Source organism: Amblyraja radiata, chromosome 19 (genome assembly GCF_010909765.2).
Source record: "Amblyraja radiata isolate CabotCenter1 chromosome 19, sAmbRad1.1.pri, whole genome shotgun sequence".
NCBI lineage: Eukaryota > Metazoa > Chordata > Chondrichthyes > Rajiformes > Rajidae > Amblyraja > Amblyraja radiata.
Window position 1 is genome coordinate 34,650,528 of NC_045974.1, and position 13,128 is coordinate 34,663,655.

The window sequence follows — 13,128 nt, forward strand, 5'->3', positions numbered from 1 at the left end:
TGACAGTGTTTCCATTGCAGGAATCAGTCTAGTGAAGCTTTGTTGCACTTCCTCTATGGAAAATACTTAGATAAGAGACTGAAACACCAAGTGAGGTTTCAACGAGGCCCTTTTGTAGTCTTGATGATCTGAGAAACCTCAGCTTGTCCATTACTCCACCAAACGCTTGCCATGTAGCAATGGCTGTATCACCCTGCCAAATGCCCAAATCACACCATGCCGATCCCTTCATCATTACTGTTAGCCATCTGCTATCTATTTGTAACCCGGAACAACTCCATTACTGTCTTTCAGTGTCTCTGAACTTTAAAAAAAAGACAGAACACTCTGGATATTTCTAAATTATCATAAAATAAAGATCAAGAACATTGATTTGCAATTTTCATCAAAAATATAGACATAATAATAGCTTGCCCCCGAGTTACTGAATCGATTCATTGAATTTCTAACCACTGAACTCGCAAAAAGGTTCTGTTAAAATTACAACCAGACTTCCAGACGTGGCAGGAAACAAATTTTTCTTTTTTTTGGCATTTTATAGCAATTATTTGTGACTTTTTTGAAAGAAATTCTAACCCAATATGTTGCCCTTTAAATGGCACAGTGTAATGCAAGTGCTAACTATCCAGGGGCATTGGCACAAGAAACAAGTTAGCGTCTTACTGAATATTTTGTGTTGCAGAACTAAGCTGGCTTCATGACACTTACGATGTGCCGTTTTGTCAGAACTGGAGTGAGCTTGCGACCAATGTCCAAAAACAGACCAAGGACACAATTTCTAAGAAAATGACTGAGCGATTTGAGATGGTGGTTGTGCCAAGGTAAAGAATTACAAACTGTGAAGCCCCATTTTATTGCTTTTCCTCCTACAAATAACGTGATCTACTGATCCTTGATTAGTGTAGGGTGGGACTGCAGATGCTGGTTTAAATTGAAGATAAACACAAAAAGCTGGAGTAACTCAGTGGGACAGGCAGCATCTCTGGAGAGAAGGAATGGGTGACTTTCCGCTTCTCTCCAGAGATGCTGCCAGTCCCACTGAGTTACTCCAGCTTTTTGTGTTTATCTTCGATCCTTGATTAGTTACAGGTGCATTAATTCATTTACATCCTGCATTTTTCCTATTACATTGTGGTGTTCACCATTGACTGTATGGAAATTCTGCAATCCTCTCATTCCTGGTTTGGTTATGTAACTCCCTGAAATGAGAATGTTCAATTGCTTATGAGCAAAACATCCTCCCTGCACTAATTTGTATGGGTTTCAATGGGACAGTGTCAGTCCATTGTCTGATTTTCAATCCCCCTCCCAGGATCTCCAACAAGCATTGTAACGTACCAATCACAAATTCACTCGCTCAATGAAAAATTCTGCTCTATGTTTCCGTGCTTCCTTTTCTGAGGGGATAGCTGTTGGCGTTCAACATTTTCTGATCTTGCAGGTGGAAGGAATGAGCTCTTTATTAAATTCGCCGTTTTCTTGCTCCATTTGTCTAAATACTTTGTTTACTAATGAGCTAACATTTGCTGAAATAAAAGAGTAGTTCTGAAATAGTCTGTAAATTCCCGCAAAAGGAAACATGTGGGTAGGGGCCAAAAATATGTAAAGTTGTAAATGTTTTGTCCAAGCTATTTTGTGTCGTTTTTTTTTTAGTTTGGACCAGAATCTGTAGAAAATATTAATTTTACTGCAGAATAATTGCTGTCAGCTAATAAAGGAAGCAATTAAGAAAAGTCAGCCAAGGATATCAAAAAGGGTTTCTGAAGACCTGATTGTGTAATTTAGACTTGCACCTTAACCCAGGAAGCAAAGTCAAAGTCTTCACCAAAACATCAAACTGCAAGTCGTTGTTGACAACTCAATTAACAATTAATGGAAGATAGACACAAAATGCTGGAGTAACTCAGCGGGACAGGCAGCATCTCTGGAGAGAAGGAATGGGTGACGTTTCGGGTCGAGACCCTTCTTCAGAATTAAGGGCATCTGGAAAGGGTACAGAGAAGATTTACGAGGATATTGCCAGGACACGTAGGTCTAACCTATAGGGAAAGGTTGAGTAGACTGTGACCAGGGCCGGCCCTAGGCCAATTGGACCGATTCCAAATTGGGCCCCGCGCCCAAGGGGGGCCCCGCGTTAATTTTCCGTATTTCATATGAAAATACAAATTTGCTTTATTAAATAAAGATTTTTAAAAAAAACATTCGCCATACGGATTTTTTTACAAAACTTACATGTGTTTTATACATGGAATACAAGCGCTGTACAGCTATCAGACACAAACGATGTGTTAACGACTGTAGCACTTCTGTTAACAAGTAGTTATCCAATGCGTCATCAATGCATCGATACGCATTTCTCAGTAAATGTGTAATTGTGTTTTAGAAGAAGTATTAATGACGCTGCCTTCCTTTGAATACAATTCACGTGGCGTCATTAACACTTCTTCAAAACATAATTATATTTTACTGAGGAATGTAGATTGATGCATTAATGACACATTGAGAATTTCTTAAAACTCACCATCATGAGTGAGAACTTCTTCTTGGTCTGCAGCAGGTTAGTCATTCAATTTACCTACCAACCCACGTTGTGTCTCTCTGTCTTTCGCTCTCTCCATCCCTCTCTCTCGCGCGCTCTCTCTCTCTCTCCCCCGTTCCCCACCTCTCTCCCCCGTTCCCCACCTCTCTCTCCCGTTCTCCACCTCTCTCTCTAGCTCTCTCGGCATTCCCGGAATCATTGACGTTTTGCGGTATACAAAAATGCTGGAGAAACTTAGCGGGCGAGGCAGCATCTATGGAGCGAAGGAAATATGCAATGTTTCGGGTCGAAACCCTTCTTCAGACCCAGCTATTTCCTTCGCTCCATAGATGCTGCCTTACACCCGCTGAGTTTCTCCAGCATTTTTGTCTACCTTCGATTTTCCAGCATCTGCAGTTCCTTTCTGTTGGGGGTGGGGGGCTGGGAGAGTCCTGGCCCTTAGCGGCTCCTGATAAGTGATATGTTCCCTCCGCGGGTGCTGCCTTACCCGCTGAGTTCCTCCAACACTCTGTGTTTTTTGTTTGGCTCTGAAGTTGAAGGTGGACCCCCCTGTGTCTACCTTCAACTCCCTGTCTGTGGTGGCTCAGCGGGACGGGCAGGGGCTCTGGGGAGAGGGTTGCGGTTCTGGTTGAGACCCTTCTTCAGACAATCACAAATACTCTCACCGACGTGAGTTCAGTTCAGTCTGAAGAAGGGTCTTCTCTCCAGAGTCACTGCGCTGCCTGTCCTGCTGAGCTACTCCAGCTTTTGTCTATCTTCAATTTCAGAGTTAGATAAAATTGCAGACTTGATTTTTTAAATCTCAAAATTTTGTAACATTGCTTGAAAATGTACCTGCAATTTGGAGGCCGAAGGTTAGGTTGTTAGCCAAGGATAGACTTTGTTATCTCTCAGTACAACAACATCAAGAACGATGTTGTTGTACTGAGATATAGCCAAGTCTATCCCTCATTGCTAGCAGCTGATGGGAAGCGGCTGTAAAGTGGGAAGCGGCTGAAAAAGGACAGCGCTGCTGGGTGGGGTCCTTTCACAGCGTGTGGGTAGTCTGTCCAGGGGTAAAGTTGCGGGGAGGGCAGGGGGGCTGAGAAGGAGAGGGTCGGCCAGGGATCATCCAGCTCAAGAGCGGGTCAGCGGGCGATGGATAACAGGCAAGCGGGCGGTGAAGCTTACTCCATATGTCAGTGCGAGTAACCTCAATTGATCCCTTGTTCACGCTCACACAGGAGTAAGCTCCACCGCCCGCTGTGATGTTATCCATCACCCGCTGACCCACTCCGCTCTATGATCTTTGCTCTTGAGCTGGTCCCCTCACTGGTCAGACGGAGAGCACTGCCAGAGGAGAGCGGGCCGGCAGAAGGCGCTGAGATGGCAGTCGGTTCCGCTGGCCGGTGATGGAGGCCGCTTATAGCCACGCGAGCTGCTTCCCTCCACGGCCACAATGCGGTGGCGCCCGGAGCAACGCGGCAGCGGTGAGTGAGTGTTACAGGCATGAACCCGACCCTCTCCTTCTCAACGCTCATTCCCTCCTATTAACTTTACCCCTGGCTAGACTCCCCACACGCTGTGAAAGGAACTCTCCCCCGAATTGTCATGTTACTCACGACAATGTGTGAGTGTATGTGTGAGGGTATGTGTGTGGGGGGCGGGGGGTTGGGGAAACTTTTAAAATCTGTCCCCTGCACGGAGAACCCGACCTTTTCTCTGTCGGGTCTCCGTTGTCGTTGGGGCCTAGCACCGTGGAGCGGCCTCCAGCAGGAACGACCTGGGGCTCCAGTCGCGGAGCTGCGGACCTACTCACCATCATGGAGCTGGCCGAGTTCGGAGCGGGTGGAGCTGTGGTGGTGCGCTGCTGCGACCTGACCCCGGAGATTCGGAGGCTTACCGCAGGTCTGGTGGACAGTGACACCGAGAGCCCGCGGGTCCCTGCTGGGAGACCGCTTTTCGGGGCTTCCGCAACGGCGACTTCTCCGGCCCGAGGTGCGGGGTCGAGTAGTACCTGGAGCGGGGCCTTACATCATCGCCCGGCGTGGCTTGGAATGGCTGTGGGACTTTGCTAGCGCCCGCCGGGGGCTCCAACAACAAGACCCGGAGCGTGGCCTTGCATCACCCGGCGCGGCGTAAATGGCCGCGGGACAATTATCATCGCCCGCCGGGGGCTTTGACTCTGACATCGGGAGGAGAATGGGGAGTGCAGGGGAGAGATAAGTCTTTGCCTTCCATCACAGCGAGGAGGAGATGCGCTGTGATAGATGTTTGTGTAAATTGTGTTGTGTCTTGTTTCTTTCTTGTGTGTATGACTGCAGAAACAACATTTCGTTTGAACCTCAATGGGGTTCAAATGGCAAATAAATTGTAATGTAATGTAATGACAAGTGACTCTATTATAATTATTTATTTATATTTCTATGAAATTTTTTCCCAATTGGGCCCCGCACCTCCTAAGGCCGGCCCTGACTGTGACTCTATTCCTTGGGGCGCAGGAGGATCATGAGAAGAATAGATCGAGTAGACGCTCAAAGTCTCTTACCCAGAATAGGGGAATTGAGAACCAGATGACATAAGTTTATGGTGAAGGGAAAAAGATTTAATAGGAATCTGAGGGGTAACTTTTTCACACAAAGGGTGATAGGTATATGGAACAAGTGCCAGAGGACGTGGTTGAGGTAGGTACTATCGCAACGTTTAAGGAACAGTTAGACATGGACATGGATAGGACAGGTTTGGAGGGATATGGCCCAAACACAGGCAGGTGGGACTAGTGTAGCTGGGACATGTTGGTCGGTGTGGGCATGATGGGCCGAAAGACCTGTTTCCACGCTTTATGGCTCTATATGACTCTATGATATGATGGGATGTGGAAAGAAACCAGAGCCCCAGGGGCGCCGCCGATTGGCAGCCCCTCCAACAGTCTGTTTTTTCATATTTTTTTAAATTTTTAGTTTGTGTTAAAGGTTTGTGTAAATGTTCTCTGGTTTGTTTTATGTGGGGTAAGGGGTGGGGATAAGGGGAAACTTTGTTTCAGTTTCTTACCTTGCCAGAGATCCGATTATCTTCCGGATCATATTCTTTGGTCGCTCTGCGGCCTACCATCGATGAAGCTGGAGGTCTCCTCGGACTGACTTTGGGCCCCACCATGGACTTAACATCAGAGCTGATCCCTTGCTTGGGATCGAACCAACCGAGGCCTGCGGACTTTACATCGGGAGCTCGCAGTCTCTGGAGAGTCTAGTCGGGAGGCTCCAACGACGTAGAGGCTTCACCAGCCCCAACGCGGGGTCCGATCGCCGGCACGGGGGATCTGTCACCCCCCGATGCAGGAGCTGATCGCCTCGATGAGGAGGGCCAAAATGCCGCCGGCTACAGGAGTCAAGATCGTCCCGTCAACGGAGGGCTTGAGGCCCCCGACCGTGGGAGAGCAAAGGGAAGAGATTTGAACTTTTTTTCGCCTTCCATCACAGTGAGGAATGTGGAGGAGTGGCATTTAGAAGCGCATTATGCTTCTTTGTCTCTGCTATGTGTTACTGATAGCAGAGCTATGGAGCATGCCCAGCAGGCCAAGCTATACTAATGGAGAGACAAAAACAGCCAACGTCACAGATGAATGACATATCTAGTTCTGATACGGAAGGAAAGAGTAAGTTATCAACAATCAGCGAATTCAATACTGAGTGTTGAAGAAAAAAATAATACCCGGATAGAAGATGACCTGTTGCTCTCCAAGCTTGCAATGAGTCTTATTGTAAGTGTGCAGTAAACCACTAACATATAGGTCAGAATGGAAACACAAGAAATTACAGATGTTGGTTTACATTAATAGAGCTGGAAATTACAAACTGCTGGTGTAACTCGACGGGCCAGGCAGCATCTCTGAAGAATGTGGATAGGTGATGTTTTGGGTCGGGAGCTTTCTTCAGACAGATTATGGTGTTGGAAGGGGGGAGAAATGGGGGCAGGACAAAGCCTTGATACAGGTGAGGGGAGTTTCGATAGGCAGATAGTCGGACAAAGGCCAGAGATGGAGAGATAGAAAGTGTAGGAATAGAAATGTTGTGAATAGTGAAGTCCGAGGAAGGAATATTGGTGGAAGGGCACAGGGGGAGGGGAAGGGGAGAAATGGGTCCAAATCTAGTGGGACACAGGGAAGGAAGTGGAGGGAGGGGGGGAGGGGGGGGGGGGGTTGTTAGTAGGTTAGTTATGGAAATTGGAGAATTTAGTGTTCATACCATTATGTTGTAAGCTACGCAAGCGGAAGGAATATGGGGTGCTGTTGTTCCAGTTTGCATGTGGTCTCGTTCTTGCAATGGAGGAGGCACAGGACAGGAAGATCTGTATGGGAATGGAAAGTAGAGTTAAAATGGTTAGCAACTGGAAAATTGTGCAGACTAAGCGCAAGTGCTTGGCAAAACGGTTGCCTAGTCTACGCTTGACTTTTTATGTTCTCCCAGTGACCTGCATGGGTTTTCTCCAGGTGCTCCGGTTTCCTCCCACACTTCAAAGACCTACAGGTTTGTAGGTTAATTGGCTTGGTAAAATTGTAAATTATCCTTAGTGTGTTGGATAGCGGGGATCGCTGGTCGCGCGGACTCGGTGGGCCTAAGGCCCTGTTTCCATACTGTGTCTCTAAACCACAATAAACTAAACTAAATTAATTGTATACTTCCCTCGTACATTCTACTCCAAAAGTGCAACACCTCACACTTGCCAGGATAAAACTTCACCTGCCATTTCTCCAACCATAGATAAACAATAAAAGCTGGAGTAACTCAGCGGGACAAGCAGCATCTCTGGAGAAAAGAAATGGGCGACGTTTCGGGTCGAGACCCTTCTTCAGACTGGTTAGGGATAAGGGAAATGAGAGATATAGACAGTGATGTGGAGAGATAAAGAACAATGAATGAAAGATATACAAAATAGTAACGATGATAAAGGAAACAGGACATCGTAAGCTGTTTGTTGGGTGAAAATGAGAAGCTAGTGCGATGGGTGGGGGAGGGATAGAGAGAGAGGGAATACTGCGGCTACCTGAAGTGAGAGAAATCAATATTCATACTACTGGTCTGTAAGCTGCCCAAACGAAATATGAGATGCTGTTCCTTCAATTTACGTTTAGACTCACTCTGACAATGGAGGAGACCTAGGACAGAAAGGTTTGTGTTGGAATGGGAAGGAGAATTAAAGTGTCCAGCAACCGTGAGATCAGGTTGGTCCATGCAGGCTGAGCGAAGGTGTTCCGCGAAACGATCGCCCAGTCTGCGTTTGATCTCGCCAAAGTATAAGAATCCACATCTTGAACAACGGATACAGTAGATGAAGACTGTCAGGGTCCCTGGACAGAGTCGAGGGAGGAGGCATAGCGACAGGTGTTGCATATTCTGCGGTTGCAGGTGAGGGGGTGGTTTGGGTGGGAAGGGATGAGTTAACCAGGGCGTTGCGGAGGGAACGGTCTCTGCAGAAGGCCGAAAGGAGTGGAGATGGGAAAAAGTGGCTAGTGGTGGGATTCCGTTGGAGGTGGCGGAAATTTCAGAGCATTATGTGTTGTATGCGACATGATGGAGTGGAAGGTAAGGACAAGGGGGCTCTGTCTCTGTTGCGACGAGGGGGAGCAAGGGCAGAGCAAGGGATCCTGAGGAGACACGAGTGAGGGCCTCATCTATGATGGGAGAGGGGAACCATATTTGTATTTGATCTACATCATGTTGTCTCCTTCGATAGTCTTCATCATTGTTGCAGATCCACCAGATTTTATATTAATTTAATGCAAAATTACAAACCGACCCATCTACATTTTCATTCAATTCATTTATATGTATCATAAACATCAGAGACCCAGTTCATATGTACTGCGTCAGCCAGTTCTGAATTCAAACCACCAAGTCACTGGATCCCACGCATCTTAAGGGCCTGTCCCACTTGGGTGTCATTTGCAGGTCACGCAGATGGCGCACGAAGCTGTTGTACATCCCAAAATCCTGGGGCGCCGTGCGCGACCGCGCATCACTGCCTACGTCACAACGCATCATGCACGCGTAATGCGCACCATGCGTGCATCATGTGCGCGTCACGGCGTAAATGATGTCGCGTAAATGACGCGCAAATGACTCCCAAGTGGGACAGGCCCTTTAATCTTCTGGATCAACGCCTTTATCAAATGCATTACTAAAATCCATGTAGACAACAGCCACTGCCTTATCCTCATGGGTCACCATTGTGACCTCCTCAAAAAACTCAGTCAAACTTGTAAGTCATAACCTAGAGCAGGCAAAACCATGCTAGCAGTCCCTAATTACTCCATTCGTTTCCAAATATGGATGAATTTTGTAGTTGATAACATAGCTATCAAAATTGCTGGTTTATGTATAGTCACATGAAGCAAGATAATTAGCAGATCTACCAACCATAGCGTCTATACTCAGGTGAATTTTCTATCTTTAGCATCCACATTTTTCCTACTGCTTATGTTTATTGTCTACACTTTAAAAAAAACCTCTTTCTTTTAAACATCTCCAAAGTTTTCCCAGATTTTTTTCTTGGTCTTCGTCATCATTTTGTCAACACATGGATTTCAAGCCACTTGAAACAATTCTCCACATGGTCAATGAATAATTTCCTGACTGTAGCAAACCTAGATATGCTATCCTAGACTTGTATGGTTTATCAGCAGGATACCATAAATGTGTAATTAAGGCTGGCCCTGAACACTGAAGAGTGATAATCATCCTCAGCATGTGAAGGGACAAAACTCCCAGCACGATACTGAAAGCGGCATCAACTTTGAAAAATCAGTCCTATAGTTCACAACCATTTGTTTTAAGGGTCTGAAAAATATAACATTCCTCATATTTATAATTGAATAGAGTGGGATGATAATGTTGTGTACTGAACAGGATTTCTTTGCAACACTTCTTTTAAAATGCCGCTGCGAGACTTCATGATGGGGTGAAATTGAAGGGTGAGTAAACCTTAATTACTGTTCAGTGTTTCTCAGCTGCCGGTTATTCAGCACCATTGGCAGAGACCTGGAAATTGTTCTTCCCCTCTTCCCACTCATCCAACAAGCATATAGTGTGTGTTTAGTGTTGGGGCACACAGTAAAAAAAACAAGATGTTAGAAATGAAATTGGAAATATAAAAAGGCAATTAGTTTAAAACAAAAAGCTGATAGAAGGAAAGTACAATCATTCATCAAAAATGAATAAATTATAAGGGGTGTACAGTGGTAGAGTTGCTGCCTAACAGCGCTAAAGACCTAGGTTCAATCCTGACTACGAGTGCTGTCTCTACACTCTCCCTGCGACCGCGTGGTTTTTCCCCGGTGCTTCGGTTACCTCCCACACTCCAGAAGACATAGATACATAGATAATAGGTGCAGGAGTAGGCCATTCGGCCCTTCGAGGCAGCATCGCCATTCAATGTGATCATGGCTGATCATCCACAATCAGTACCCCGTTCCTGCCTTCTCCCCATACCCCTTGATTCCACTAGCCCTAAGAGCTCTATCTAACTCTCTTTTGAATGCATACAGGGAATTGTCCTCCACTGCCTTGTGAGGCCGATAATTCCACAAATTCACAACTCTCTGTGTGAAAAAGTTTTTCCTCATCTCAGTTCTAAATGGCCTACACCTTATTTGGTTTGTAGGTTAATTGGCTTCAGTAAATGTTATAAATTGTCCCTAGTGTGTAGGATATTGCTAGTTTACGGGGATCACTGGTTGGCACGGGTCTCTGCACTGTGTCTCTAACCTAAACTAAACTAAATAAAAAGAACTGGTCCCTGTTAAAAGCTTTGAAGTCTTTGAATGTTGGTGCTGTGGGTTATCACTTTTTACCCCACAAGAGGGTGCCATTTAACACTTCCGTTTATGATCCCCCATCTCTTTTACAACTCTTGTAATTATTTTACAATATATAATAAATAGCATTGCTCAGGATTTATGGTGGCACCAGATAACAGGGAGTAGTGTAAATGATATGATGTCAATAATTTGAAGACCCCCATCTGCTGCTGTATTCTAATGTCAACACGGGTCAGCTTTAAAAAACAATAGATGTGCAGAGGAAGAAAGCATATCTTCAAAGGCTGGACATGATGAGCTGAGCAATGGTGAAAACATTAGTTGTTAATGAATAAGGATTCAGAAATTTAATTCCCACGATAATGCAAATTCATAATGTCCAGTGGATGTGTTCTGCGTCTGAAATTTCATTTCAAAGGTATTTTAAAATTCTGCTAAAATTAAATGCATTACATTAGTTTTGAGAAAATTTGGACAATCAAAGATAGTCATAGCCCAAATCACACATAGAAAGAATGTAAACATTTTGAATAGAAAAACTGTGACCACCTGAATTTGGCCAGTAAAGTGTCTAGTGGTCTCCTCCAATTGTGTATTCGCTCCTGTGAATGAAGGAACTGCAGGTGCTGGTTTAAACCGAAGATAGACATATAAAGCTGGAGTAACTCAGCGGGTCAGACAGCATCTCTGGAGAAAAGAAATAGGTGATTTCGGGTCGAGACCCTTCTCCGGATTGGAGTCTGAATACAATATACATTCGAGTCTGAAGAAGGGTCTCGACCCGAAATCACCTATTTCTTTTCTCCAGAGATGCTGTCTGACCTGCTGAGTTACTTCAGCTTTTTGTGTCTATCTTGTGTATTCACTCCTACTATATACAAGAATGAGTGTGGGGCACCCAACTGGACAAAATAATCTGGTTTGAAATTTGCAAATGGGCCACTCAATTCTAACCCTCTTCCACCCTCTAACAGGAGAATGGTGGAATCAAGGTTCAAATATTGGAAAGAGCAGATGAAACAGTATTTGTACAGAGAGTAGCTGAGTTAAATTTGTGGACTAGGGCCTTTCAGCAAAATGAGTTAGCTTTGGTGCTGTTGTGTAAAGACCCTGCATTAGGAGGCAGCAGCATTTTCAGAGCACAAAAGCAATTTTTAAATAAACTGCTTTCCATCTGGAGGGCAATTTTTTTTTTTGCTTTCAGTCGTGCTGACTGGAGGTTATAACAAATAAAGATCGAAAGCTTGCCACACAGCGGAAAGAATAGAGAGAAAAAGTGAGGTAAATAACCTCTCTCATCCATTCAAGCAACTCCTTGAATATTGGTGGTGTCAGGCGTTCTAACATCTGGCATTTTCCTCAGGGAAATATTTTGAATGTGGGAATGAGAGTCATTCTCCACAGGGAAAAAAAAATCTGAAAAAAAATTGGAGAAAACAAAAGACATTAAATGCTAACATTAGGCATATCCTATTTTAAGTCGATTGCGTGCAGTATACAGCTGTCACGGAGACATGCTGGGGGGCATTCCCAGCAGCAGGAGTTGCTGTCAAAATAATCTTATGCCTGGAATGTAAAAAAGGATTCTATAGTACATCTTTTAGTACAAAATGCTTTGCTGACTATTATAGTCTCACAGTAATTAAAGCTTTCTGTAAATCAGAAAGGGTCCTATGATGCTAAAAGGGTGTACTTTGATTGCAGGCAAATACTGTTTGTTACAGGAGAAGCTTGAAGGCATTTGAATAGATTTGTTAAGTCTGGAGAAATATATTTTCATGTATGGGGTATCTGGATTTATACAATAATAGCAAAGGAATCCTTTCAATAATGTTATCCATGTGGGGATTCACAATTTGTTTTCCCTGAAAATATTGCCTGCCTCTAGGAACACAGTTCAATTATGCAAAAGTCTCTTTTACATGACAAGATGTTTATTTTATCCACATATCCTTGGTTCAAATGCAGAGTTGGTATTACTGTACATTGTAAATTAACATTTTCATCTATATTTAGTTTGGGAGTGAGCTATTTTCAAGCAGTGAACTGTAAGGCAATGTAATTATCATGCTTTGTGTAACATCATTATGCTCATTCCTTTATCTCCAGTCCCTGTGCCTATTAACCTGACTCTGCTACTCCTATATCTGTTTGCAATCCCCCACCTCGCTCATTAATATAAGAAGAACTGCATTTTCTCTGGTCAAAGATAGCCTCAGATGTTTATTTTACATAATGATTAAAGATACCGTTGGCCTTTAGAAGTTAATATCAGAAAATTTGGTTGATCTACGATCAAAATTAGAAATAAAATGTTACCAAAACATCTCTATTGTATTGTCAAAACATAAATCTCACATTGAAATGCAAACACTTCTTTTCTATGTGATTTCTAGTGATGTTACCAAGGTTACATTTATGCCTGTCCTAAAATACCCTAACAAAATGGTGTTGGTCCTTTGCTTTGGATTGCTGTATTCCCTGCATTGATGATCAGTGTTAGTAGTAGGATAATTTCAAGATGATGACAACATGTGTGCGTGCAAAGCAGCATAACATATATATTGTAAAAGGTCAAGTTTATTGTCATATGCAATGTTTGATGAGGCACAGGTATGAGGATTAGGCAGCATCGCAGGCACATGGGCAACACAAATACACAAATTACACATAAATACTACAAGACAGTAGTAAGAAAAAGACTGCAATAAAGAAACAAACATTAATGCAAAATGTAATTAGAAAACAAGTCCATGGTAGTGCAAGAGGTGGTCCATGGTGTTCTCTTGCCAAG

The 13,128-nt window shown here is 44.1% G+C and overlaps 1 protein-coding gene across 1 annotated transcript in view; it reads left to right on the forward strand.

The window, feature by feature from the left end:
• Positions 1-13,128, forward strand: part of LOC116984113 — a 98,382-nt gene that overhangs the window by 26,589 nt on the left and 58,665 nt on the right. Inside the window, exon 11 of the mRNA XM_033038205.1 lies at positions 683-821. Within this exon, the coding sequence (XP_032894096.1) occupies positions 683-821 (139 nt within the window). The remainder of the gene's footprint in view (positions 1-682; positions 822-13,128) is intronic.